Here is a 23,666-nt window from a genome sequence, read left to right on the forward strand (position 1 = left end):
ACTTATACTCTTTAAGAGTAGTCAAACGCTGGAATCCACTGGAAGCTGAGCTAGTCCAAGCGACTTCTCAGGAGTCCTTTGAGAGAAAACTTTAAGTATTCTAATGGACTGAGGATAGCATCTTACTATGATTTACCAACTTTTTTCTTTTTCCTCTTTCATGGTAAATATACTTAAGTTCCTGCCTGAAGGTATTGATGATTTACTGCTACTAAACACGGAAGCACGTTAAGCAAAAGCTTCTTCTTTTCCGTCCAAAACCATTTGACAAATTTAATAATTTAAAGTGCAAGGCTAAGCGCGACTGTTGCAAAATGCTGCGCTACGCGATCTGTAATGTAAATCTTGCTTTAAATATCTTCATGGTTAATTGGAAGTAGTGTTCAGCATGCCTTATAAAGGAACTAGATTTTATTCTTTTCTTTGCATTGTACACGTCGGAATCATAGTTAATCGGATATTAGCACTAGGTTGATGTAGTCAGATATCCGATGTTTTTTAGTAACAGAAAGCATATGGCCTGTCTTAGCCTTTCCTAATAAGTTGATGAAAGTGTGTAGTTTTATGTTAAAGCGTTTAGTTGAAAGGGCGGACGTCACTTCTGGCAAAACGTTTCAAGAACGGGTGACGGTGTGAAAACCTATATGTCATGGGTCGTTTACTTATCCCTTACTTGTGTTCTCCTGCTATGTCCTTTGAGTTGTCCTAGTCTGTTTGTCAAAAAACGAAAAGTTATATCGGTCCCAAACCTTTCCCAGTATGCTATGCATCAAAATCAGAACACTTAATCTGGTAGGGCAGAGTAAAGAAGTATAGATTCTCAAGCCACTCTTTGTATGGTTAACTCTGGAGTCACTATATGGTGATCAATATTAGTCAAACAATTTTTTCGGTCACCTTTGAGAAGAGTTATCGTGAAAAATCGGTTCTCATCCAAGATATAATCATGCAGAAAACCAGATTATGGCGACTATAACTCTAGATCATTCAATAAGCCTTCGTAAAACGTACTTGAGATAGATCTTCGTATTCCCATATGATAGGAACACCTCAAGCTTGTTTTACAAGTGGAGTTTTGCCTAGGCACTCGGTTCCCGTATCTGCGGGTACTTCAAGCTTTTTCATAAACCATAAAAATCTATGAAGTTACCATAATATATAACAATAACTTCTGGGACCTATTAATGATTTAGCTACCAAGCAGACTACAAATCCTGTGTACATTGATCTTCATATTGGCATGTTAAGATCACAATATTGGTGGTCAAACATTGATTGGTGAGAAGAAGCCTAGACTTGTAATCCTCTGGTCTGAATTGGATTGTCTAAATCTTTAGTCAATCTCTATGGTTCTGTGGTGTCGTTGTATCTTTAATATAAAGGCCTAGATTGACCTGTAGGTTCTTATTTTTTTAAACTATAACCAACAAAATTTCATTGGTCATCTGCTTGTAGAAATTGGTCAGGATGTTCTTCCTTCGTAGGACATTATTGTATTGTACTAACCATCAGTTAAGTCATTCAACTCATGTTTATGGTAAGTTTTCAGCTTAGACTCACCATACCTATTGGGTGACATCATACGTCCTTGACTTGGGAAACTGAAAAGGTATGGTTTAGAAACGGCTGATAAATATGCAACGAACCAGAAGTAGAGAAATTTTGAAATGATGACACTTTGTATCTAAAAAGAGACCCTTTGAGAATAGTCATACATCTAATTATCTAAATAAGTAATATAGACTCTTTAGCAATCTATGGTCAACTAAGTACCGAATTTTGAACATCCTTTCTTCTTAAAGTTTCTCAAAAGTTAGAAAGTCGAATTATATGGAGCCTAATGCTTCAATGAAAGTACATCTGGTTCTGTATTTTTTCTGTTCTATGTAAAGACTCCCAAAGTCTTTAAGATTAAATGTAGTTTTTGTAAAATATTTATGGGTTATAAAGCGAAGTGTTCAATGCTTTTCTTATCGAAACTATAATCTGATTTGTACACTGACTGACAGGCACGTAAAAAGTTCAACGGATTTGTTTTCAAACTTATTCATATGTATCTTTCAAACCTTATAAAAGATATACAGGCGTTTCAGGCCTTTTCATGATCTTTTTCAGTAGTTGGTAGCACAGTGGTGCATCGTTTCCTGTCATTTTGGAGGTGAAAACAGTTGTAGATTAGTTGAAATGTTTCGTCGAGTTATTTTAACGTAAACAGATTACAACTCAATGACTTGTCATATATTTGCGTACTTGGCTCCAAGACGTATTTTGTGTAGTGGTTACTCACTACACAGCTGTAAGTATCGGAGTAGGCGAAACAGGTTTCGAAGTTGAAACTTGGGTGTAATAATCAGCAACACCGCCAAGAGGTATAGATCAAAGGAAATAAAACTTGGGGTTGCAATTTTTTGAATAAATTATGTCTTAGCTGTTTTCTATGTCAATCAGTTAGTTGTTGGTTATTTCTCTGAACTGCGCTGTTCAACCACATATTGGCAATAAATTTTCTTGCTCATGTATACTGTCATTATAATAGTTTAATGTTTAGAGGTAACTCATTCACTAGGTTCATGTTTATGACCCACATTCTTAGTGTGGACGTTAACGATATCATGTGGTTAGTCTAACTGAAATAGGTGTGGCGGGGTTCGAACCCAAAACCTTGTGTTTAAAAGACGGACCCCTAACTACTAAGCCTTCATTCCATCAGTCTGATCCTCACTCCTATAGATACACAATTGATGCTTTGGATAAGTTTGTTATTTGAAGTTGTTATATTAAGCAATCGCTGTAATGAAATAAATGTTAGGAAGACAAATAGTAAGTACAGTATAGGTGGAAAAATCACCAAGATTAAAACTCATTCATAGTAGACCGGAAACTAAAAGATAAATGCCACGGTTTGATATCACATTGTGTCATATTTTATCATCCATTGTTTATACGATGCCCATAGATTAGACCCAATAATCAGATCGTAACTGATTAGAAGATGAATGATCTACAACTCAATTTCCTCCAATCGCTTATGGCGTTTTGTCTTATTTATTTTGTGTTCAGATTTTCTATATATAAGCAAACCACATGAAAAGCTATTTTTGTGGCTAGCAGTCTTGTTTTTGATTTTTAGTCATGTGGAGGTCTACGTTAGTAATACGGTCTTGAGAGTAGATATCACTCGATCATATTATGTCATAGCGTTCATCTATCGATTAACATTTTATCCATCGACTTTAACTATTGAAATATCACGTCTATCAGAAAATCCACCCCACAATAAGTATATATTGTCTATGTAAACAAAAAACAGGACCTTGAGTTTGATCACTATATGTATATATAACTTTACCGAAATATCTACGTAAGTATAATACTCTGATAAGCTAATTTTCAATTTGTAGTACACTACTCAAGATGAAAAGATAAGTAAATGTAATATTATTTCATTTTTCATGTGAGGGTGTAAAATATCACTTCATCGTTCAGATGTCCACAAAAACGCCACCAATGATAATATTACAAATTCTTCACATAAGTCTACAATAGATCCATAATTTTTAAACCAACATAGTCGAAAACATCTGATTACAAACCAGTAGATAAAATGGGCTCTTCAATGTAAAACAAATAATTACGTTCACATTTGCAACTCAATGTTGTATTATTTTGCTGATTATATATTAATGTTAACCATCGAACATTGAACCTATTTACTTGTTTTAGGCCATTTGAAAATCATTAGCATAGGGGTTAAGGAGATTATTAAGTTTTTAATATAGTGAATATTCCCATTTTGCCATTTGTTAAATAAAGAAGGAACGAATTGAGCGAAGAAATTTCTTTTCAATTAGTTTTTCATCATGGCTCTACACTAATATATATACGTTTTACAATAATAATATAATACTCATCGAGTCGATATGTTACGTAATGATAATTACATAATGACATTTAAATTAACATTGATTAATTGGAAGAAAGAGGATTATTAATATTCAAAGTGATCAAGAAGTTGCTAAGTTGCGTAATGTAAGAAACAAAGAAGGAACAGAATTTTACCGGATGGTCAATAGGATAGTAGTTACGTAAGAATCAAGAGATGAATGTTGAGAAGTTATAAGGCTCAAAAGCGATAGAAACAAAATTACAAACATTTTAAAATTAAAATAAAAATGGAAGAAGTATGAAAAATAGTTCTTTTGAAGGAAATCTTAAAATGATGGCCAGGGCAGGGAAAGTGGTTGTACGAATCTCTTTTGAATGCAAAGGTCAGGTTTGTGAACATGGATTGCGATGGCTTCCGCAATGTGCAAGAGGCGCACTCGTAAACCATGTGGCAAATTAGATGGGATATTGTAGATAACCTTAAAAGCTTTATTCAATTCGACTTGATGACCTGTGTCAACCAAGTGAGAGAGAATAGAACTTTTAATCACTTTTACCTGTCCTTTGTTTAACCACGACGGATGATGTTCAGTAATGCGATGACGGACTTGCCGAATTGTACGCCCAATATAACTGGCTCCACAGGAGCAGTTGAAACGATAGATACACATAGATTTGGCGAATTCAGGCAGTCTGTCTTTGTTGGCTGTTCTTATCTTAGGATAGTTGTAGAAGATTGCATTTAATCTGGCAGCATTAAATGTTTTTTGTACGGCTCTTCTTAGTTTCTGAGTCAAGGTTTCTTCAATGGTGTCATTTATGAATTGTAGTTTTATGAATAGTACCTTCTTATGGACGGTGGGTATCTTTGTCCTTGTTTTCTTCTCCATCATATGTTTGTCGATGAATTTCATGGGATACCCATGCCTTTCTTCCCCTCAATTTTGTAAAGAACAGCGCTACAATGAGAAGGCAGTGAGTAGGACTTCCCTGGCAGAGGCTATATACGTGTGGTCATGTGAGATCATTTCGAGAGCGAGAGCGGACTCTCTCTCGGCCGTACCAGGGCCGTCCTATTGTGGCAGCGAAACGGCCGTCCGGTGCTTCAGGCTTCCAACGACGGTCTAACATCAATCAGTTCATGATCTCAATCATGATTAGTACAGAAATTAGTCAAGTGTTTGTTTTTATGCTTTATCTATATTATATTGAAAATTTTATTTCTAATAAGATGAAATCAAGTTTCAATACTTATTTATTTAGAGAAAGTATTTACAAATACCGATATTATCAAATTCTTTATCAACAAATCAGTTCAATGAATCAAAAGTTTATAATTTCACTTCAAGATTACAATCTCTGGCAGATAAAAGGTAATGAAATAATTTTTTTTCACTTAACATCTCATTGATCTTATCACTTTGATTTTATATTATAGTAAAAATATTTTAATGAATCGTGATCCTTATTGTCCACCAGAAGATGTTGAATTACGTATTGAAGCTTTAAGTAAAAAGTTATTCAATTTGAGTTCATCAAACAATAATCAATGGAAAGCTTATCGTTTTCAGAATAATGATGAAAAATATAAAGTAAATTTAATTTAGTCAATTGTTTATACAAATCTCAAATCTTCTATTATTTATTTATTTAAACACATAAACATTGGTACAAGGAGGCACCAAATACATATGCACTACATAAATCATTCGATTTGTGTGAGGGCTGGGATACTGCCTGGGTATCCGAACTGAAACGGGTGGTTTTCTTAGGGGCTACACCCGGAATCTTCTACCTAATGGTTTGATCCACAATGCAGTGGAGCTATGTTAGGAGATACAGTCCCATGGTAGACTGTGACCAACAATAAGCCATTTGTCCCTTCGGGATCCTGGAGCCCATGTGCACCATTTTTTTGGAGTCAGGGATTCCCAACTCCGTATCCATTAACCCGGTTAAAGCACTGGACATTCGATTTTCGTCCTCTCAATTCCGTAAACAACAGTAATGCCATTAGAAGGTAGTGAGTAGGATTTCCCTAACAATCGTTGCATACACCTGTTCATGTGAGAGCATTTCGAGGGGGAGAGCTAACTCTCGCATGTACCAGGGCATTTGCTATTTTATTTTTGTCATATATACTAATAGTTAGCTTACCATTTCCCCCATTTTTTAAATATGAGTTCATTCATTATGTAGTTATTCACTAAACATGTTATCATACCATATAAACTTGTGATTTCATATTTTCAGTTAACTTAAAATGCACTTTACGTGTTGTCACCATGCGCAAAATATTTGAATAGCTTCAAAAAAGCCTTAGGTATAAGAGGTTTGTAAAAATAAAGTGTAGTGGTTGGTATTCAATATAATCTTTAAATTTCGTATATCGTTTGTCCTGATAACCGTCACTAGATAACGCCTCAACGGTGTATTAATCAGAAGGCAAATACGAAGTGTTGATTACGTTTATTTATTCTTGCGCCAAGCATAGATAACCAAAATTACAGGTACGCTAAACAAGCATAAAAGAGTAGTGCCGAAAAGCAAACGGGCAAACGAGTGAACAGGATTAAAATATACATATATATGTACATAGGTAAATGAATGAATCATCGAATCAATTAAGCAACTGATAGTAAGGCTATCATAATGAATATATATGCGTAGGTAGTAAGGATTGTCCAAGTATACATATTCATACAAGTGCAACAATAATAAAGGTACAATAGTATAGATAAGTTGTTATTGTACGAATGTCTCTATCCATCAAATAAGTTAACAAAAGGGTTTAACCAAATTAAATATGAACAAACTCCATTGCATCTGAGCTGCTATAAATGCATAGAATAAAGAAATAAATGTTTTGAACCATTATTCAAAATGAAGCTTTAAGGATAAATAAGAAAGAAAGTGTATCTGTATCATTCTGATCAATTTTTAACCATACCATCTAATATCTTTGACGATGGATCACAGTTACCTTGTTGATCTCCGAATGAATGAGTCAATGCATTCTAATCGATTAAAAGAAATTAGGGTGAGACTCTAATTTATGGACGAGCCAATCAGAAGCATTTTAGAGATTTCAAGGTTACGGCGCCAACTTCAGTGCTTAGTGCTGACGTACGATCGGTTCATAGGGAATTTTGTACAAAACGTGATAATTGAGCGGCTATAACAAATAAAACGGCGGGACTATAATTTGTGGACGAATCAATTAGGTATAAGATAACAGATCTCGGACTTTGGTGCGAAAGCGTTTCATCTATTTGGCTAAATAGATTCCTGGCATTATAGCTTATGTCAGTTTGTGATGAAAACCCTATATATAATTCTTAACTAAGGCAAATTATGACAATTATTGCGAACTGGATAATCAAAACACCAGTAACACTGGCTGCAGCCAGGTACTACAATATATACGGGTGTTTGGAGAACGTACAAACTCCTACATAGGCTTGGTTACGTGCATCGTGTCGTTATCCACAAGTAGCATTTTGTGCACTCAACAACCGGAATGCACACAAACAATATTGAAGCCATGTGGTCGAAGCTGAAAGAGTTTTTGCGACCTTATAATGGCTCAAGAGGCCGTTTATTATGAAGCCATATTGGTGATTTCCTCTACCGTATGGATTACGATTTTTGAATTTCTGAACCTCTTTCTAACCTTAAGGAGTTTTTGAACCATGTAAAAGAATTGTATCTACGTTAATTCTGTGATTTTATATAACATGTTTTTACTCCATGCCGACTGTTTGCTGATTGGCTAATATTTCTCAAGGTCACTCAAGGTTCGTTCAAAGGTCGTCCATAAATTAAAGACTCGTCAAAATTAGTTTTGATTAATACATCCATCATGAACTTGACTATTATATTCAAATTATTCATTGAAATGGATATTATTTTTATTCAGATTGTGTTTATATGCTACTTTATTTTTTAAAACAGATATTTACCGCATGTATTACAGAGTTTAACCATCATATTGCCAATAGTTACCTTCATGAAATTAATTCTATTGAAGATTTAATCAGCTATTTTATGACACCAGTAGAAACACCAGATTTTTTATATAAATTAACATCAGATGCCAGAAATAATGTTTGTCAATTACCACCGAATTTAAATATACAATTAGAACCAGTACGTTATAATCCAAATGAAGATCATTTTTTCAAAGTTAATGCTTATCCTGGTCGATCAACAATTGTTAGTAATTTGGCTGCTACTAGAAACTATCCAAGTTATCGTGTTAGTCGTTTAAAACGTATTCGAGTTGAATATGAAGATATGTAGTCAAGATTATCCTTCAATGATGTTGTATAGGCATTAGTATATTTATGTACCAATGCAAATCTGTATATTCATGTATTGTTTTCAATGAAAATATACTTTAATAATCTATATGATAAAGATTTTCTTCTGTTTTTTTCTTTTTACTTTTGTGTTGTTTAAACCTGTATATCCTGGGACCACCAATTAAGTAATGCAGTTGTTAGGAAACGGGTACTAGGTAAGGATGGCATATCAATTGATGGAGTAGTGAAACTTCATCAGTTGAGATGGCTGGGTCACGTGTTACGTATGCCCAACCCAACCACCGACTGCTCCGACGTGCGATGTTCAATGGTATAGGAGTAGATTGGAAGAAAGCTAGGGGCGGTCAGACCAAAACATGGCACAAGTCCATGAAGTCACTGACAAGTGGTCTGAGTCATGTTGGTAGGTGTAGACTACCTGGTTGGGGACCGCGAGATGATAGCAACCGATGGTTAGAGACCCTGAATGATATGGCTCAAAATCGTTTGCAATGGCGCAGGTGCATCCACTCTTTGTGTTCTCCCAAATTTTGATCTCCTTATTCCTCCTTGTCTCTTTTTTTCTCCTCTCAAATTTATTTCACTGTATTATACTCCTTGAATAATATCTTCAAGCCCTAATCTTTCCGATTACTACTTATACTCTTACTACCTCTACCACTACGGGATTTGAATCGACAACTGCATCTCTGTGCTAATATGGTGTGGTAAGTCGAACTGATTTACGTACGTACGTAGTTCTACGTTGTTACTGGCTGACTGACTTGTTTAAACCTTGTGATAGTAGTGTAGTTCACCCTTGTACTAGGAACACTTAATGATTGAAGACCTGCTAAACAATATGATGTAAAGTTGAAAGCAGTGGATATTTTACTCTGTTCGTTACTGGTTTTACATTATCCACATCGTCAGTTCGTTTGTCTTCAGTATACTATATTGGGTTCCATGTTATGCTTTTTTATCACGTATGATTGTGTAGTCGATATTTTACGGTAGCATAACTTTTCTGGATTGAATTTTCAGTCTCATACTTGTACTGTCGACATTTCTGATCAGTTATTTAATTCTTTCTTTTTCGAATAGTTATTAGAAGACCTACAATGACCTTGTTTTAAATGAGTGTCTTTTTCGCGCCTCGAGGTTTAAAATGTAATTTAAAACAACAACTCCCAGCAAATTGTGACTTGACAAATGAACAACTCTTATTGTATGTATCCTTTTATAAATAAATATTAATCTTATTTACTGGAAGATTACATAATATATTTGGTGATTTAATCATGAAAGCATTATTGATTATTGAATGCGGTTCAATAACTATCGAACGATCCAAATCATCTCAGCATCAATTATTTCGAGTAATTTGCAATTTATGGTTTCATAAATAAATTAAACCCGTTTATCGCTTATAGGTAGAATCAGGTTCTGGTTCGGTTAGTTACTGTTCAAATTACACACGTTATTGTCGTTGTTTTAATACAATACAGAAGTATATTAATCCTTTATATGAATTATGGGTAAATATCTGTTGTTGTGTTTGTGTTATGATTTCTTTATGTGCCTCTTTAGTGTGAACATAATCTTGCTATATTTCTAGCTGAAATTATGGGCAAAACAAAAGTGGTTTATCTAAATGATGATATAGTTTGTCGATCTTTAGAAATGTTATATAGCAAAGATATCACTAGTACTAATGCTTCCGTTGTTGAAAGTTCCAGTTAAAGTTTTCCTCTTATATGTATTGCTCTTTATTGGAAAATAAAGAAAACTTTTTTTTGAAATTAAATTTTTCTCATTATCTTTAATAATCTTTGGGAGACGTCGCACAATGTATACAAATTCCATTGAAAACTGGTGTAGTGAATTATTTTCACGATGGTTTCTAAGTCAGTCAATCAGTCAGTCAGCTACAACGTAGGACCAGGCACATATATGCATCGATCCACGTTGCCATACTGCACTAGCACAGCAAGATGAACACTGAATTCATAAAAGTAGTTACTTCAATGATGGTAATTTATAAAAGAAAGATTACATTTGAGAATATAGTACAGGAAGAAAGAATTAGTTGGTAGAAAGAAAGATATGAAGCGATTTTAATCTTATAGTTTAAGGGAAGACAAAGAGTGTATACACGTACTCCATTGTGATAGTCACACGGACTCCAACCAATTAGTCTACATCTACCAACATGGTTAAGACTAGGAGTTAGTGACTACAAGGACTGATGCTACGTTTTGGTTCGGCCGCCCCTAACTTTCTTCCAATTATCCACAACAGTAGTCAGCATTGCACGTCGTGGTAATCGGTGTTCAGACATACGTAGTTATTAAGGCTTCGTTATCAATCGTCCTGATAACCGTTACTAAGTGAGTCTCAAAGGTGTATGAATTTTAGAATGCTGACACGAAGTGCCGATTACAGTTTATTGTTGCATAGCAGAAATCATTAAGCCACAGGGACACAAAGCGAATTCCGGCAGTAGTGCTAATGAGAGCGAATTAAGAGGTCGAGTGGATTAATAAGATTATCTATATATAGGAAAGCGAATGATTTATCGAGCGATTTAAGCAATTAACATCAGGCTAGAAAGAAGAATATGTGCTTAGACTGTCACATGTAATCAAGCCTACATACTCATTCAGACATGATAATAGTAACGCAAAGATAAAGACAAATTGTTACTGTTCGAATAACATCGTCTGTTAAATACATTAATTGAAGGGTGTGACAAAACTTAGACGTAAACAAATTTAAGTGGTGATGTGTTATACCGGTTTACATTGCTGATTAGTGAGGCTTTTCTGTTAATCATTGTAAAAAATATTTTGATTCGTAATACTATCGTTTTTGTCAAACAGGAAATTTTTGGCGTGGGGATAAACTCCACTCTCGTGCGCAGTTTTGATCTAGAACCTAGTAACCAACCAAAGTGAGGCGATAATTATTTACACTATCGTAATGCATGATGGAGGGGGTCTGCTGTCTTTTCTGGCTTACATAAAAAATGCGAAGTTTTTGTGAGGAAAATACCACTCCATCGCGCTTCGGACGTATCAAGTGTAGCGCAGTCATTTATAGTGGAATAAAAATCACAACATGACAAGAGTCGTACCTACAATTAATCCTATGATAGCAATTATTTTAAGAGATCTATAATTGAGTGACTAAACAAGCGAAGGCATTACCTTAGTTACTGACTACGTTACACTGAGATGACTTGACAGCGTGGAGTTTATCCCAAGCAACTTTTGTGGCACAGTAATATTTTCTACTGTGGTTCTGACTTAATTGTCTTATTGCCGCAATCATTACTAGTGAGTTACAGGAAACTTCAGGAAGTATTTGCCCAACCAATTATGATTTTAGATTTTCAACTTCTATTTTAAGTCGTTCATGAAATATGCACTCCTGGTGCTATGCCATCTACTTTGCTTATTAACAGTTAAGATATTCGCTTATAGTGTACTTGAAACTGGGTGTCTCGAAAAGTTTTTCACTTGTGGAGTTTAGAGCGAATCTAGACATGTTATTCTATTCCAATTTAACCTAATACAACCCTAACGCTTTTCACTATTCATATAAATCAATGAAGCATTGTGAACTAAAAGGTGAATCTTCTGTGTTGTGCAGTACGTTGTGTTGATTATTTTTGTGCTCGTTCCTGTAGTCATTTTATTTGGACTTACTAGTTTCTTTACTTGTCATACGAAAGATCTTGGTATTTCTTCATTTATCAATCTAGGATTTGTCCTAATAAACTCGATTTTTGCATCATATATAGTATCCTAATTCATTATTCTTTTTAGTATAGTAATGTGTATATCAATAAGGGATTCACGAAAAGGGGAATGCTCCTCACACTCAGGGAGTTGCACTGATGCTGCCCAAAAATCACATAAAACATTTATAGGGTGGGAATCTCGTGGATCCGGAATCATCAAAGCATCCTTCAGAACAATGAAGGAGGGAATCACAACGAATGTTATCCAATGTCATGCACCCACCAATGATAATAATGAAGACGATTATGATCAGTTCTATGAGAGGATGCTTTTAATTATAGCGAAGTGCCTAGGAAACGACCTGACCATCTTGATGAGATACCTAAACGCCAAAGTTGGAATGGACAACGGATATGAAAATATTATGGGACGACATGGACTGACTGGGAGAAAGGAACGAGAATGGTGAGATTTTTGCAAATCTATGTGCATTCAACAAAATGGTTATAGACGGCACTATGTTCCCTCACAAACGCATACACAAAGCTCCTTGGTTCTCACCTGATCACACCACAGAGAACCAGATGGGTCATATTCGCACCAGTAAAAAATTCATAAGGTCAATGGGAGACGTGAGAATTAGGAGTGGAACTGATATAGCTTCAAATCACCACCTGGTTGTGGCCAAGATGAAACTGGCGCTAAAGAAGCACTGGAAAACTGGGGAAACAGCAGTACAAAGGTCCAATACAACCTTCCTTCGAGATACTGACAAACTCAATGAATGCAAGATAACTTTCAACAACAGCTTACGAGTCTTGCGGGATCTACTGAAAGAAGAAGAAACTACTATGGAGAAATCAAAGAATCACCAACCTCAACATGTTAGGAGGTGGTGGGCCGCAAGAGGCATGATCATAAGAAGTGGATCTCTATCGAAACCTTGGGTAAGATTCGAGAAAAGAAGAAGAACGAGAAGACAGTAATTAACAACAGTCGAACAAGAACAATGAAAGTTAAGGCACAAACTGAATACGCATTAGCAAACAAGAGAGTGAAGAGGAGTATTAAAGCTGACAAGCAGGAATCTGTGGAAGTCCTAGCAACGACAGCAGAAGTAGCTGCAAGAGAAGGAAATATGAAATAGCTTTACGATACAACGAAGAAACTAGCAGGGAAATACAGTAAACCAGAGAGACCGGTCAAGGACGAAGAAGGCAGACCAATCACTGAAATTCAACAACAGAGGAACAGATGGGTAGAATACTTCGAGGAACTCCTGAATAGGCCGGCTCCAATGAATCCACCGAACATCGAATCAGCACACACAGATCTTCCTATAGATGTCAGTCCACCAACGACGGAAGAAATCAGAATGGCAATCAGACAAATCAGGAGTGGGAAAACAGTAGGACCTGAGAATATACCAGCTGAAGCACTGAAGTTAGTTATAGAAGTAATAACAAACATGCTCCACCTTCCATTTACGAAGATTTAGGAGGAAGAACAAGTGCCGACAGAATGTAAAGAAGGTTACCTCGTCAAGGTGCCAAAGAAAGTAGATCTGAGACATTGTGGGAAGTACAGAGGCACAGACTACTATCGATACCAGGAAAAGTTTTCACTAGTGTTGCTGAACCGGATGAAATACTCAATAGGCGTCCAGCTTCGATATCAACAAGCTGAATTTTGTACGAATCAGTTGTGCACAGACCAAATCGTGACACTACAGATCATTGTTAAACAATCAGCTGAGTGGAACTCATCACTATACATCCACTTCCTTGATTATGAGAAAGCATTTGACAGTGTGAACATTATGGAAACTTCTTCGACACTATGGTATAAAATTGTCAATATCATCCGAAATCCATATGATGGATTACACTGCGAAGTGGTGCATGGAGGACAGCTGACAGATGCATTTCAAGTGAGGAGCGGAGTCGAACGAGGCTACTTTCTCTTCCTCTGGTGGTCGACTGGATTATAAAGACCTCTACATGTGAGGGGAAGCATGGAATACAATGGACAGCTTGGATGCAAATAGACGATTTGGACTTCACAGATGCTCTGACCTATCTGTCCCATGCACAACAACAAATGCAGGTCAAAACAAACAGTATAGCAGCTGTCTCTGCATCAGTATGCCTCAATATACACAAAGGAAGAAGTAAAATCATAAAATACAGCACGGAGAAAGCCAACGCAGTCACACTTGATGAAGAGACTCTGGAAGAGGTAGAAACTTTGACGTACCTGGGAAGAATCATCGATGAACGTGGAAGATCTGATGCAGACGTAAAGGCGAGGATTGGTGTTAGGTATGCAGAGAAATATACCAATAATTATCGTGTCAAGTCGAATGGTGTCCCTGGACGTTAAATGGACATTTCCTATTGGTCGATATTTATTTCACTTGTTACATATTATGTAAATGTTGTTTTCTATTTTTATGGTACGATGTGGTTTGTTTGTTTGGTATATAAATAGAGTATGTCTGAAATATAATGATTCATAACTCAGAGGCTGTGACTTGCGTTCTGGACTCAACTGGCTGGGTTAGACAGCGAAGCAGGACCAATCGAGACACTATGTCGTTCGTCCGTGTTTACGTGTCATTGAATCGATCAATAGGAACGCTGCTTATCAAAACCTGCAGTCCACCCGTTACAACAATTGGAAAAGCAAGGACAGCATTCCTAAGGTTGAAGGACATATGGAACCCAGGCCCACCGTCAACCAATATCAAAGTGAGAGTCTTGATTACAAACGTCAATACAGTCCTACTGTACGGAGCTGAAGCTTAGAGTACCACTACAATCATTATCAAAAGACTACAAGTATTTATAATCAATTATCTACACAAGATACCGATTGTCCGTTGATCGGATACCATCAGCAACAGTCTACCGTGGGAGAGAACAAACCAACTTCCAGACGAGGAGGAAATCGGGAAAAGGCTTTGGAAATGGATAGGCTGTGCATTATTGAAATAATCAAACTGCATCACGAGGCATGCGTAAACTTGGGACTCTAAAGGGAAACGAAAAAGAGGAAGGCCGAAGAACACACTGCGTCGAGGATTGGAAGCAGATATTGAAAGGATGAATAGCAACTGAAGTGGATTGCCCAGGACAGAGTTGGATAAAAAATGCTGGTGACCTCCATTTGCTTCTCCACGAGGGGTCACAGGCGCAAGTAAGTAATATCAATAGGAATATTATTACTATTATTTATATATATGGGAACAACCACGAAGGCATTAGATCATGAAGGTGCTAAAATGTTGGATCAAGGGAATTTTAAAAACGAGTTGAAAATGCAAATTCCTTCTCTGTTCTCGTCTCTATCAAAATTTCAAAAATTCTTGGGATTTTCTAAAAAGAATGTAATATTCAGTTCAGTGTGAAATCAGTCTAAATGGATTCAGCTTATTAAATCATTTAATCAGGATCAATTCATGAGATAGTCACAGACCAACAGAGAATGAAAAAAATATTTGCAGATAATAGAACCTGCCTAGATAACCGGTTTAAAAAGTAGTCATCAGAACGGGATGATTTACCGTTGGTGGACTACTTTTGAGAAAACTTAATTCTGTTTACTGGATGGTATAATATTGATGTTATTCAGCTCATGGAACGCAATGCTACTAGGAAAACGCATCACAAACATGCTGCCGATATTATAGTAGCTCACTCTCATAGGGTTGGATCCAGGATGGTCTCTTGTGAAACTATAATGACAATGTTATTCATGGTAATAAGAAGACGAATGAATAATTATTGCTGTCTCTCTCTCTCTATATATATATTTTCGTTCTGTTGAAATTAGGTGGTGGTTGGAGGTAGTCAATAGGAAACCCTGGACCCGGGTTTCGTGCTACTTGACACTCGTCAGCAAGGTGTTAATGTAATCTTGAGGAAACTGGTGCATCGTGACGGATGTGACCCCGGGCCGCGACCGACCTTCTTTAGGACTGAGATGTAATCACAATTGATTGATCACTGGGTGGTGACCAATGTCATATGTGTCGAGTCCTTGCTGACGAGTGGCAAGTAGCACGAAACCCGGGTCCAGGGCTTCCTGTCGACTACCTCCAACCACCATCTAATCTCAGTGCATAGTGAACGCAGTGTTAAGTCACCTAGACTGGTGGCGACATTGCAACATGGTCGATAGCATTCGATCTGTACTAAATAAGGGCTTGACACACATGACATTGATCACCACCCAGTGATCAATCAATTGTGATATACGTTCTGTCCCTATCCACTCACCTTCGACTCTTTTGTGTATTGTTTTATACTACTTATTAATATTCAGTAAATAGTTGTTCTCTTAGCAATTTCTACGCTTATGTTGTAACTCAAGTTTGTCATGTAATATTCTGTAAAATTTACATTTACTTATAACATTTATCATTATAATTGATTTATCTCAATCATTATAGCAGTTATTCTCAATTTTGTATAATTGTTTAATCCTTGTTTAAAGGGAACAGTTCCCATATTTTTTGTTCTTGGTTCAATTTTTGCTTGCTGTGATAAATTGTTACCAAGTTTGAACATAGCTAACAGCTATTATTTCCACTATCCGTATGTTGTAATTATTCATTATGTTATTATTGGAGGAAGCAATTTTGAGTTCAGATTTACAGATGTGGTAAACGCTATAGATATCTCAAAAGGTGATGTTTGTAACTCCGCTTGTAGCCCCTTTGTAGTTACTGCCCGTCCTAAACCCGAATAAAACAGCAGGGTTGGGTATAGGGTTAGTAACCTCATCCTGTAAAAAACCAACACGTCAAGAAAACGCTAGCCAGAAAACAAAATAATTTAAACCATTATATATATGTATATGAAATAGACAGTTGACTTTTAAACACATTTCTAATGATGATAAATTTATAAATATTTTTGATTAAATAAATATTATGTTGTTTAAATAGGAATAACTGACACACACACACAGACAATGATAAAATGAGATGAATATTATCATGAATACAGGGTATGACTTCAACTTGTTCATTTTTCTTTTCTGTGAACCATAAAGTTTTACAGATAGTGATAGTGGTGGTGTATAGTGTGTTTTGTTGTTGTTGGGTGGGTACTTGTTAAAATGATGTCAGAAAAGAAAAAAAGAAAACGAATTTCAAAATAAATAATTCTTTATTAAGATTTTTCATGCAAACATTTAATATTAGATATGTAATTGACTATAATATATCTAGTGAAGATTCTTTAAATGATTCAAAGGCGATATCCATATGAAGAAACGAGACGAATTTGATTCGATGTTTTGATGTTGTTGTTGTTGTAATTATGCATGTTGTATCATCTTAATGTTAACCCAAATGTTCTATGTTAAAGGGATCATTAAATTGTTAATATTTCTACCATATTTGTAAAATAGCTAATTTCAATGTTTTTTTTTTAAATTGTCTTTGAAGAAGTTTACATTTGTGAATGTTCATGCATGTTCAAATAGAGTGAAGAAAGCTAATGGTATGGTTTATTGATTATTAGCTAGTTTGATATATATAATTTTTAATTGAAAATATACTAAATTATTTAATGAATCCATAGAATTGTGTTAAAAAATTGTTGTATTATGTATTGATGTTGATTTATTTTGTAATTGGGAAGAATCTAAAACTGAGAATTTAATTAGTTAATGTTTAACTACTTGTAAGTAGTCAAATGTGTAATACAAAATTATTGGGGTTTTTATTTATATATATATATATATATATATATATATATTATAAATATATATATATATATATATATATATATATATACTCCAATAGGTAGAAAAATCAGATTTTTTGATGTTTGATGATTCAGTGTAAGTCACTTCTTCAGAAAATAAATAGCCAAATCTGTTCGGTACTTAGTTTATTTGAAATTATCAAATCAAACCTTGGTAATGATACTTATTGTTGTCTTTAGTTCTTTCCATTGTCTGATATAAATGTGCTTATTTGTGTAATTCATTAAATTCTGTTGAACGTTTGATGAAGACTATAAAATTCCACAAAACCACTTCTGGTATCAATCGGCATATGCTCACTAGGGATTGGCTTCAAGAGGTATTTACTAGAGTTCTAGTGAGAAGGAGTGACAAGTGGAGTTCAACCGGGTCTGACGTGAGATAGTAACTCGCTGAAGACAATGATGGATGTATCGCTTAATTTAGTGAATTACTTGAAATCAGACATTAACACCATTGGGTACCGGCCAGCTCAGTGGTCTAATGGTTAATGGTCCTGGGTTCGAAACTCTCGAGTCGGGATTGCGTATACGCACTGCTGAGGAGTCCCACAATAGGACGAAACGGTCGTCCAGTTCTCCCAGGTTTTCCATGGTGAACCACTGAAATTACTACAATATCTACAAAACCCATCCTTATATGGATCAAGCATTTATTGTTAAACGAATCCGTTTTAAATTGATTCTTTTTCAACTCTATACTGGTAACCTCTAATTGAAGAATGCTATAATTCAAACTGTGAGTAACCAGACGACAAAGTGGTTAAGCATAGGATTTCATTTCCATGTATTTTGATATGATTATATTGTCTAGTTTCATTTAAATTAAGGAAGAATCAGTATTATTTTTAGATATGGGATTTTTGAAAAACACATAAACATTGGTACAAGGGAGCACGAAATACATATTCACTACATAAATCACTCGATTTGTGTGGTGGATGGAATACTTCCCGGGTGCCCAAACTGAAACAGTTTATTTTCTTAGAAGGCCAAACACTGAGTCTTTGAATTTAAGGTCTAGTCCACAAGACAATGGAGCAATGTCAGGAGATGCAGTCACATGTTAGCCGATGACTAATAATACGTTCATATGCCATTTATTCCTTCATGATTCTGAAGTCTATATGCATCACTGATTTGAAATTAGGGTTTTCCAACTCTTCTAGATGGACTCTCCGTGTCCACCAACCCAGTAAAAGCTTACTTACTTACACCCGTTACTCCTCGTGGAGGAGCATAGGCCACCCACCAACACACTCCATCCAACCCTGTTCTGGGCATTCCTTTCCAGTTCTTATTCATCCATTTCATATTTGCTTCTATTTCTCAACTTAATGTGCTCTTTTCCGCTTCCCTTCAGGATTCCAAGTTAGGGCTTGCCTCGTCAGGCAGTTTGATGATTTGCGTAATGTATGTCCTATCCATTTCCATCGTCTTTTCCTAATTTCTTCTTCAGCTGGAAGTTGGATTGTTCTCTCCCACAGAAGGCTGTTGCTGATGGTATCCGGCCAATTGATGTTGAGTATTCTGCGTAGAAAGCTATTAATAAATACTTGTACGTTCTTGATGATGGTTGTATTAGTTCTTCAAGTTTCAGCTCCTTACAGTAGAACTGTCTTGACATTCGTATTGAAGATTCTCACTTTGATATTGGTTGAATGGTGTTTTGAGTTCCATATGTTCTTCAATTGTAAGAATGCGGCTCTTACTTTGCCAATCCTCTCCTTTACATCTGTATCTGATCATCCTTATTGATGGATGATGCTTCTCAGTTATGTGAAGGATTCTACATCTTCCAGAGTTCCGCCATCAAATGTAATTAGATTAGTGTTCTCCATGTTGTATTTGAGGATCAGTTAAAGCACCGAACATATATACATAACATATAAATGTTAGTAGTAAAAGTTTAAATAACTAAAAATAATATACATTTCGAAATACAAATACTTCTTTTTGTTTTTCTGTATAAAAAAAAAATGAAAACCAAACAAACGAACCCAGATCATACATGATTTATATAGTTTGTAAAAATTTGTCAAATGTATATGATTTAAAATAGAATAAATAGTTAATCATTTATGATTTAAGAAAAAAGTATATTCACTTTTAAGCAATTAGTTATTCTTGTTACCATAGCAACACAGATGAATGAAGAAATATTTCCATAAAAGTAATTTGTCATTAAAATAAAAGAAGAGAGGGGTATTGTGTGTTTTTGTAATACTTTTCATAGAAAAAGTTTAGGACAATTATGTGTATATGTATGTGTGTGTGTGTGGTGTGTGTGTGTGTTTGGTTTTTTTTCCTCTGATGAACTTTTAAATTCATTTAGACATTTAATTTATATTGTCCTATTATTAGGATAGACGGACGAGAAATGAAGATAGACAATGAGAAGAATATCAGATGGGTTTTGTGGATATTTTAGTAATTTCAGTGGTTAAGATCATGAGTCAGTTGAAGCTAGACCACCACCATGGAAAATCTGGAAGCACTGGACGGCCGTTTCGTCCCAGGACCTGCTCAGTGGTCTAGTGGTTAAGTGCTTGCGCGTGAAACCAGTAGGTCCTGGGTTCGAATCTCGCAGGTGGCGAGGTCGTGGATGCGCACTGTTGAGGAGTCCCACAATAGGACGAAATGGCCGTCGAGTGCTTCCAGGTTTTTCATGGTGGTGGTCTAGCTTCAACTGACTCATGATCTTAACCATTGAAATGAGAAGAATAATTAATCATTGAATAGAAGTAGAAAATGAAAGTTTAGGATAGAATGAATTGAAGAATGCTGGTCAACGGCTTATACTCCACGACAAGGGATAACAGGCGTAAGTAAGTAAAGTAAAGTAATTATTAAGATAACTGGTAAAATTAAGAGATATATATCAGATGGAAAATTCTAGAGTTATTGTATTTGTTTGTTTGTTTTTTGATGACTTGAATTCATTCAATTAAATTTAGTCAAGATAATTAACACAACAATCTATGATTACTGTAAATAGAATGATATATCTCAGGTTGTCAGTAATCATAATAGAATGAATAATTTTATTAATATCAGAAGGGGTTTTGTGAATATTATTGTAATCTTAATAGTTAGACCACCATGGAAAACCTAGAAACACTGGTCAGCCGTTTCATCCTATCATGGGAATCGTCAACAGTGCACATATGCAATCCCGCCTCTCGAGACTCGAACCTAGGACCATTAACCATTAGACCACTGAGCTGGCAGTGGTATTAATGTCTAACTTTAACTAATCCACGAAATTGATCGATACACCCATCATTGTCTTCAGTGAGTTATTATCTCACAACAGAGTAGGTTAAACTCCACTGGTCACTGATTTTCGTAATTTTATTGATTTTGACAAAACACTAATGTAATGGTATTAAAAATTTCTGAACAGAACATTACGTAACATTTAAACTGTGTTGATTTTGAAAGAAGAATCAATTGTCAGATTAAATATGTAAACGTTATTCTAGATTATATAATGAAAAGACCAAGAGGTGAGACTATAATTTATGGATAACATTTGAGCGACGCTATAGTGACCTCAAGAGTGTACACCTAATAACTAGGTCTAAATGGGGGGGGGGTTATTAACCAGTGTGAGGAATTCGAATTATGAATTACAGTTGATGGTTAGGGTTAGGAATTGGATATAGGGTTCTTATCACGAACTGAGATTAGCTATAATGACAAAACTCTATTTAGCCAAAGAGATGAATAAATTTCGAAGCGAAATCCGAGATCAGTTATCTTATACCTGATTGGTTTTTCCATATATTATAGTCTCACCATTGATCCTTTCATCCTAGTTGTTTTGATATTCCTGTGAATTACATTTAATTTTTATGAGGTTTTAATCATCCCATTATTAATATTCTTGACTGTGCAGCAGATAGTCTTGACATAATCATGTCATAAATGTTGTACAATAGACTGACTTCAGCTAATATTTGAATCCACAATTCTTTATATAGGCATCAACAATGAGATTTGTGTTCATTTAGTTGGGAAATTCCAAAATAGGCGGAATAGTTGTTATGCATTCCACACTGTTAGCTACGATCTATTTATTCTTTCAGTCAGTCAGTCAGTAACAACGTAGAACTTCGTACGTACGTACATCAGTTCGAGTTGCCATACCACATTAGCACAGAGATGCAGTTGTCGATTCAAATCCCGTAATGGTAGAGGTAGTAAGAGTATAAGCAGTAATCGGGGAGATTAGTGTTTGGAGATGTTATTTAAAGAGTATAATCCAGTGAAATAAACTTGGGAAGAGAAAAAAAGAGACAAGGAGGAATCAGGAGATTAGAATTTATTCTGTACAATTATTTGAATATTTTACATAAATACGATAATGTTTCTTTTAAATAAAGAACATCGTATTCGATACAGTGTATATCGTAGTTCATTTTACATATGAATTGCAAGCGCATCACAACAAAGTAGTTTTGTGATGTATGTTACTGATGTCGATAGATATAAGTAGTATGTATCATCAATCGAAAGTGAAATGTCTGGTAGCAGAAGCTTTAGAAGATCAAAGAATAGATAATGCGGACAGAGAGTGATTAGAATAAGAACGAATGAACAGTGAAGTTTATGGACGATTGAATAACATATTGCATATGAATTACATACTGTACGGTTCACAGATTTTACTAAGATGTTCTGTAATTTATGTGTTCAAAATACATTTGATTGTCCACCATTTGTGTTCACATTCACTACAGTCTATGGTTCATGAAGTTAATTCATAAAACATAGTTTCCTAGTATTTGGGCGTCGAGTTGATATGAGACATTAAAAACGTCAATCGTTATGAACCCGAAAAATGTAATAATTTGTATATTTTTTGGTGATGATGATGATGATGATGATAATGATCATAGAAATGAATTATTGGGTTCTGGATTGGATGGTATGAGATTTTCGGGGACTAGGAAGCAGTTCAGTAGATACTATCTAAGTGTTGAAGTACAAGATGTATCAATTCAATAAATACTCCACACAAAGAAGTTAGATTTGCTATGAACTTAGTCCTGTCATAAATTAATCAGTTCTTAAAGAAACTAAGTTAATAAGTGACTAGAATAAAATGAAAAAGAACTCAAATGGAAAAAGTATGTAACTAGTGGATTCGTATATATCCCAGTGGGGGAAGAAATTAGGAAGAAGCGCTGGAAGTGGATAGAACACCAACTGTGTCACAAGACAAGCCCTCACATGGAATCCTCAAGGCCAAAGGAAAAGAGGAAGACCAAAGAACACATTACACCGAGAAATAGAGATAGACATGGGAAAAATGAACAGGAATTGGATGGAACTAGAAAGGAAGGCCCAGGACAGAGTGGGTTGTAGAATGCTGTTCGGCGGCCTATGCTCCATTAGGAGTAACAAGCGTAAGTAAGTAAGGATTCGTATATAGATCATGAGAAAGTTGAAAATCCAGATTAATACAATACAGATTTCGGTTTAAATAAATACAATCAGTACAAAACCTAAGTCTAGAGATTTCTGCAAACTATCTTCAACCATCGAATATCAAAAACAGTGTATGCGATGTTGAACCAATTAGACAAGAGATTACATTGTAAGACAATCAATCAATGGTAAGATCTAGACAAACACAATGATCAGTGATTAGAAAATCGATCATATTTACCTTTGCTATACTTTTTAAGGGAACTGAAGAGAATGTGTTAAACAATCGATTATTTTATTCCAATTGTAGTAAGCGAGAATACAAGTTGTGGACAACCAAACGTATTTGGACATAGAATTACAGAATCTTTTAGTAAAATCTGTGAACCATACAGTCAATACTTTATTGTTTCTTCGTTCTCACACCAATCATCATTCTTTGTTCTAATTTCTCTTCGAACTTTTTAATCTTCTGCCACTAGACATTTCACTTTCGATTCATGATACATACTACTTAT

The 23,666-nt window shown here is 35.3% G+C and overlaps 3 protein-coding genes across 3 annotated transcripts in view; 2 read left to right on the forward strand and 1 right to left on the reverse strand.

Annotated features, from left to right (window-relative positions):
* Positions 1 to 314: 314 nt before the first annotated feature.
* MRPL50 (54S ribosomal protein L50, mitochondrial) lies at positions 315 to 8,654 on the forward strand (the record flags this gene model as incomplete). The annotated part of the gene is made up of 4 exons (XM_035729530.2): positions 315 to 338; positions 5,149 to 5,258; positions 5,324 to 5,477; positions 7,840 to 8,654. The coding sequence occupies 4 exons, from the start codon at positions 315 to 317 to the stop codon at positions 8,185 to 8,187; spliced, it is 636 nt and encodes a 211-aa protein (XP_035586631.1). The 3' UTR covers positions 8,188 to 8,654.
* Positions 8,655 to 8,752: 98 nt separating this feature from the next.
* On the forward strand, positions 8,753 to 10,240 carry MS3_00000158 (uncharacterized protein). Its single transcript, XM_051208042.1, has 4 exons — positions 8,753 to 9,417; positions 9,463 to 9,568; positions 9,623 to 9,727; positions 9,780 to 10,240. Exons 1-4 carry the CDS (start codon positions 9,326 to 9,328, stop codon positions 9,930 to 9,932), a joined length of 456 nt encoding a protein of 151 aa, XP_051070033.1. The 5' UTR covers positions 8,753 to 9,325; the 3' UTR covers positions 9,933 to 10,240.
* A 6,529-nt stretch (positions 10,241 to 16,769) lies between these two features.
* The window catches only part of FBN3 (Fibrillin-3), a 109,239-nt gene continuing 102,342 nt past the window's right edge, over positions 16,770 to 23,666 (reverse strand). Inside the window, exon 17 of the mRNA XM_051214009.1 lies at positions 16,770 to 17,589. Coding sequence (XP_051070034.1) covers positions 17,534 to 17,589 — 56 coding nt within the window. The 3' untranslated portion in view covers positions 16,770 to 17,533. The remainder of the gene's footprint in view (positions 17,590 to 23,666) is intronic.

This window comes from Schistosoma haematobium, chromosome 3, assembly GCF_000699445.3.
Source record: "Schistosoma haematobium chromosome 3, whole genome shotgun sequence".
NCBI lineage: Eukaryota > Metazoa > Platyhelminthes > Trematoda > Strigeidida > Schistosomatidae > Schistosoma > Schistosoma haematobium.

Bases quoted from the DNA above. Each gene is read 5' to 3' on its own strand.
- MS3_00000158 (XM_051208042.1), top strand. From the start codon at position 9,326: ATGAGTGTCTTTTTCGCGCCTCGAGGTTTAAAATGTAATTTAAAACAA. The intron at 9,418-9,462 runs GTATGTATCCTT...ATTTACTGGAAG, and splicing joins ACAAATGAACAACTCTTATT to ATTACATAATATATTTGGTG. The intron at 9,728-9,779 runs GTAAATATCTGT...GTGCCTCTTTAG, and splicing joins ATCCTTTATATGAATTATGG to TGTGAACATAATCTTGCTAT.